The 6,641-nt window shown below is 28.1% G+C and overlaps 1 protein-coding gene across 1 annotated transcript; it reads left to right on the plus strand.

The window, feature by feature from the left end:
- Positions 1–1,949: 1,949 nt before the first annotated feature.
- On the plus strand, positions 1,950–2,432 carry LOC131622427 (proteinase inhibitor PSI-1.2-like). The gene is made up of 2 exons (XM_058893457.1): positions 1,950–1,992; positions 2,096–2,432. Exons 1-2 carry the CDS (start codon positions 1,950–1,952, stop codon positions 2,284–2,286), a joined length of 234 nt encoding a protein of 77 aa, XP_058749440.1. The 3' UTR covers positions 2,287–2,432.
- Positions 2,433–6,641: the final 4,209 nt, after the last annotated feature.

Raw genomic sequence — 6,641 nt, forward strand, 5'->3', positions numbered from 1 at the left:
TATTCAATATTTTAATCAGTTACTTCATGTTTCCGTTAATATTTAATATTTTAATGGGTTACCTCATGTTCCCGTTAATATTCAATATTTTGATTAGTTATTAAGATAAATCTATGTTTTGTAATTAAACAATAAAAGTACTAATTAAAATAAAATTCATTATAACATTGATGAAATGTAACTGATTTTTAAATAGATTGTAAGAGTGGCAGTTAAGTTTTTATTAAAAAAAAAAAGATAAATACATAGTAAGTTATAATAATTGAAACAATTGAGAAATTTAGGGGATAAACCGTGAAATATTTCAAAGGATGCATGACGAATCGTTTTTAGCAATTTATGCTATTTGGCCACAATTATACCAACCATTTTTTATAGCATGTCTTTGGCTTTCTGTCAGTTTTTGTAAGCAATTGTGATGAGTTTGCTTGTTGGAGACATAATGGTGAGCAAATATAAATATTCTCATTTTCAAAAAAAAAAAAAAATTAAAATTCATTCATTAATTTATAGATATTTTTAATTAATTTTTAAAAAACATATATTTTTCTTATTTACATTAATATATATATATATATATATATATATATATATATATATATATATATATATATATATATATATATATATATATATATATATATATATATATATATATATATACCTATCGTAATATTCATAGAATTTCAATAAAAAATTCATATAATTATTATATTTATATTATAATAAATATTGATGTAGCACATTATTTGATATTAATTATTTATTAATTAAAAAAATAACATCATATTCTCCACCTTATTTCAAATAGACATGTTTAATGAAGATGCCATATTTAGCTTTTTATAAAACGTAAGCATAACATATTTATATCTATTATATTACTTCATATTATTGAAAATAAAATTTCAAATTTATATTATTTATTATAATAAAGTGAAATTAATGTTTTAATAATAAATAATTTATATAAAATTATAAATAAAATATTTAATGAAATGACATGTCAGTTTTAATATCATAACATTGATGTAATAATGATTGATTTCTATCATATTAAAAGTGATTTAATATTCATTTAATTGCATTCTAAATTTGAATGACTTATGATATTAATTATGATATTAATAGCGGTTTAATTTTTCTTTATTCTCATTATAAATTTAAATGCATTTAAAATAATGAAATTAAATAAGAATTAAATTATTTTTTGATTTGTTATGAATAATTGGATGATTGTCTCCCAATAACTTTATTCCTTATTTATAATAATTTATATTTATTACATTGTCTATATATTGTCCTATATATACACAGATAAAATACTATATAATTATTCTCATCTTTCTCATCTTTCTCTCTTCTCTTTTCTCTTGTTTCTCCTTATTATTTTATAACACTATTGAATTTCTAACAATTTATTGTAGTTTTTAGAAAAGAAAAATAAAAAAATTAAAATTTATCAATGGTCCACCTTTCACCTAAGACACTACTATTGAATTTGCTTCCTTTTGGAAATTGTAAGGCTTTAATTTGACTTTTAGTGGGAAAGCATTAATTTTACTTTTGTATTTAAGTATTGTTATATTTTTCCTGTACACGTTTCTAAGATTTATCATTGAGTCAAATATAAACAAATATAACTTTCCAAAAATAATATTTTAAAAATCATAATTGAAAATGATTGACATAAATTATCAAATTTAAATGTAAAATATTAGTTTCATATCAACTATTAATAAAATGTTGGTCATGTTAAAAAAAAAAAGGTGATTTATATATCTAATATATTAAAAAAAAAATTTCGTAAAGTAAATTTTAAATTAATTTTATCTTCTAAATATCAATATCTAATATCTAATAAAACTTATACAAAAAATTAACAACCGACATATGATATTTTAGCCTATAAATATGAGACATAAGTTTCACCATTGTTGCAAAGAAACATGGCTTTAAAGTTTGAGACTATTCTTCTTGTCATCATTTTTGGTAAATCTTTGAACTCATCTACTCTCTTCCTTTTTAATTTCTTTCTAAAACAAAACAAAAAAACTTATAAATTTATAAAATATCTTTTTGGTTTATGATTCAGGTGCAATTCTTTTGGAAGGCAATCTGAAAATTGTTGAAGCTTGCCCCCAATTTTGCTATGGTGATGCTGCATACATGATTTGTCCTTCTTCTGGAAATCAACATCTCAGTCCAGGATGCAACTGTTGTTTTGCATCCACTGGTTGTACAATTTACAAAGCAGATGGAACTTCTCTTTGTACTAAGAATTGAAATATATAGGATGGTGATGTGAATGTCTCTATTCACATGCACAGAATAATCACTCTTTAGAAGAATCTTGAGCATGCATGTTGCTGCAGATACAACAATTATGGAAAATACCTGCTGCTGTCAATAACAGCTTCCACAGGATGCAGCTCCCCATTTCTTAAAAATGCACGAGCATATAATTCACCTAGTTATATATATTTCATTTAAGTAATAAAATTAAAAAAAACAATTAACTGTATAATCTAATTAGAGAAAACTTATTGTGATCTTTTTTATATGTGTTCTTATCTTCTAGTTTTATGATACATTCTTCTCCCTTGCTAACAACTTTCAAAATCCCTTCCCATGTCCATTTGTTAACATCCCATTCATCAGCCCTGAAACGAACTTCACATATATAAATGCTGAGCTATTACACACTTAGCAGAAACATCCAGATAAAGATTAATCAAGTCCAAAAAATGGCAAAGTTGAAAATCAATCCCATCACAAAATAATCAAAGTATCGCGAACGCGTTTATGACTAAACCGAAGAAACTTCCACGGCGAACACTGAAAAGTGAAAACTACTGCTTCTTTATCAGGGTATAGTACATTACTAATTTCAACATTATGCTACTATGAACTAAAAAGATCTCAAAACTCCTAAATCATAAGCTATAATTTGCAATTGATATGAAACCTGTAAGAAGTTGCACTCATTCTTGGAGGTATTTGCATAAACAGTAGAAATCCATTAGCTTGATATTACAATTTTTTTGAATTCCAAGCCTCACCTCATCACTAACAGTAATTCAACATTACCATTGTCAGTCGAATTTATCAAAATCAAAATTTGAAAATATATCCACTTTCCTATCATATACCATTCACAAAAACAAATTAATCAAATTTTGAAACAAACCCATCAATAAAAACACATAAGACTTACTATGTAGACGAACCCGGTCCACACAAACAACAAAATCCTGCAGTTCATTTAAATCCATTAACAGTCAGCCTATATACCATACAAAACCTATCAACCGACTCATGGAAGTTTTCGCCCAACACCCACTACAGAAGCTAAAATCAGAACAAAAAAAGAAAACCATGCATCAATTTAACAAACAATAGCATTGGTTTAGTACCTACAAAGCTACAACCTTGCTACATGGCATAATTGTTCACCAAAAAGCACATACTCTGATATCTTCTTAATTGCTTCAACTTGAAGAAAGAAAATGATATGTTTTGACAAACACATTAGTAATGAATGATACCAAAAATATAGAGTCAAATTCTGGAATATAACCATGTACTTGTACAATCTATGTTCACAGAATCCATTTGGTAAATCTGTTAAACACAATTATCTGTACCTTTATTGCAAAATTTCGTGCACTGACTTTGTCAACCAAATGCAGTAATCATGTTAGCTTGATTGAATATCTAAAATTCTGCAATAAAAAAGAAGATGGATGTGAAAATATGAGTTTCAATTTCAATTTCAAGATTAAGAACTCAAACCTCAAACTCCACAATTTTCCCTAACAGTTACACTCAAACCAACGATTCTCCCAAGTTTTCAGTCAAATATCAAGCCTTTGATGTGAGTTGTAAAGCGGTGCCTCGTTCCAAGTTTTCCTTTTCAACCCTACCACCTGTAAAACTCAACAATAGGCTTCCTTTTGCTCCATCAACTCAGCAACGCATCATTCAACCATTCTCACTCACACACGATAACATCATAAGCAATACCGAATTTCCATTGACCTTCAGCAAGCCGAACATAACTTTAATAATAAAACATCAACAGACTGATTATCAATCTAATCGCGAATTATAAAAAGGTTTTCGGTACTGAAACATTACCTCGTCAGAAGAAGTTAAATGATTCTTGACGATATAGCACAAACCGATTCTATCACTAAGAGTAGTGGATTTGCGCGCAGAGAAAACTTCTAATCGTTGTAGCATCGAACATTGATGGAGGAATGTGTCTCTCTCAGTGATAACGCATCTACAATGGAATCGAAGACAACTCAGTCGTGTAATACTTTAAAAGAAACATAAGATGAGATAGTTAACAATGGACCATGGTAACTTACAAATATAACAAATATAAATTTTCATCTATCTATATTTATCATCATCAAATAATAACAAATATAAATTTTCATATATTTCACAAAATACTTAAATTAAGTATTCAGGAGTTTTCATTTTTACCTTAGCCTCTTTGCCAAACTTAAACCAATGTTGTTCTTGATCTTGTCCATTACCAAACTTCAAATTTATTCCTGTACATGTGAAAAATGAAAATCAATCTAACATTCTTAATCAACCTTTCCTGACCTCTATTAACAACATACAATACATACATAAGATGTTAAACACATGATCCTAAAACTCTTCACCAATCAAATACTAAACATTTTCGAAATAAAAGTAAGAAAAACTCAAAAAGTGATTGGTTTGGATCTTTTAGCGAACACTTTGCAGACAACAAATTGGTCGTATGACATGATTTTCAACAACAACTTGTTCAACAACCGCACCGCCGACGAATCTTCCCCCTTCCGTGTGAGTCAACACCATCAAACCTGAAACAACAAACACTAAATCAAAATCAAAATCAAAATTGAATCTGTCTAATACTCAATAATATCAATGAAAAAGAGATGGAGATGAAAGAAGAAGAGGGAGAAGGAGAGGGAGAAAGAAGATGGAAGCAGAAGTCGCATAGAAGAAAAATCAATCCATAGAGAAATCAACAGCCTAGTGATTTATTATGAATAAGGATGAGAAGTTGTAAGCATTTCAATTTCGTAACCGTGTTGGAAGTGGAGAAACCATTTGAATTTAAGACCATGAAGTAAATAAGTAACGAATGCATAGTGGAAGATGGAGGGAGAAAATTACACAGCAATAACTGCCGCAGCCCACCATGCAGTTGAAGGATCAAAAATTCTGTAGTAACCACCAAAGCTGATGTGGATCAACCATAGAAGAGTTGCTGATGTGGATAGCCTAAGAAAGTCCCAAATGGTAGACTTTTCTTATATGATAGATTTACTAGTAAAAGATATATTTTTTCTTTGGACAAATCAGAATTAAATCCATATGAATATAATATTATATATGCACGTGTGAAAGAAGAGAAAAGTCCAAAGAAAAAACAAAATAGGGAAGGTGACATTCGTGGACTAAAGAAACTCTCAGAACCAACCAGAACACGTACATTAAAAAAAAAATATAATAAAGCAAAAAACAGTTTTACTTTTAAATTGTATTCCATTATTGTTGTCATTTTCCATAGATCTGTTTAAGTTGGCCCAACAAAAAGAGTCTGAAATGCATGAACCACAAGATTATATAATAGACTACGAAAAAAAATAAGGGTCACCTAAAAGACAAGGGTGGTATTATATGAGATTCCTTACCGACAGTGCTGCTCAATGGCTGTTTGTTTCAAGGGACATAATGGACTTTTTATTGCAGATATGTATGGTGCTGGTATGGAGATAACAGGAATTGCTACACTGTATGTAGGCTAGTGAATCTTTGAGAAGATTTCATTGCATTGAAGGGGAAACTTCAGATTGTCTTATAGTGGATTTTTATAAAGGGAATGCTATGAGGATTTGTTTCGTCTTTTGTTTTTAGTTACTCATGTTGTCTCAATAATTTCAGATATTGTCTGCTGAATTGTGTATGGCATTTAGGTTTATACAAAGTATTTGCTTTTTTTAAATGAACTTTTTTTTTTTTTTTATGAAATAATTGAAAGGAAATATCAATATATCATACAAATCCAAAACTGTATATGATTTTATTTGTCGTAACAAATTTATTAAAAAACGTAGTTGATATATAAGTGAACACAATTTGTTTACGACAATACATTTGAGAAAAGACAGATAAATGCAACGTCATGAATAGAACATTTGATCAAAGACTTACATTCATCTATATAATTAACACAATCAATTGAGCAATATCACTGATCCTTATGGGACATAGTACCATTAACTTTGACTAGTTATGATGATATTTAATTTGAAATATAAAATATAAATACTTCTAATAAGATTATTGAATGAAAAACTGTATTAACATCTAAAAAAGAATAACGACGTAATTTGTTCACTGTTTGCCTTATATATGAGAGACAGTTTTGACCAATGATAAATAATTTGAAGGATCAATTTGATATTTCATAAATTTGATATATTAAAAGGTTAAATATACAAACCCTCTGTAATGTTAACGAGTTTAGGTTTTAATCCTGTAAAAGTTTTTTTAACACCCCCCCTATCTTATTTAGATCTCCTCATAGAATCCCCAAATGACAAGTGACATGGAAGATTCGC

Source organism: Vicia villosa, unplaced genomic scaffold, assembly GCF_029867415.1.
Source record: "Vicia villosa cultivar HV-30 ecotype Madison, WI unplaced genomic scaffold, Vvil1.0 ctg.000030F_1_1, whole genome shotgun sequence".
Lineage (NCBI taxonomy): Eukaryota > Viridiplantae > Streptophyta > Magnoliopsida > Fabales > Fabaceae > Vicia > Vicia villosa.

Excerpts from the sequence above, each read along its gene's own strand:
- LOC131622427 (XM_058893457.1), top strand. The coding sequence starts at position 1,950 with ATGGCTTTAAAGTTTGAGACTATTCTTCTTGTCATCATTTTTG. Across the intron at positions 1,993-2,095 it reads TCTTCTTGTCATCATTTTTG|GTGCAATTCTTTTGGAAGGC; the intron begins GTAAATCTTTGA and ends TTTATGATTCAG.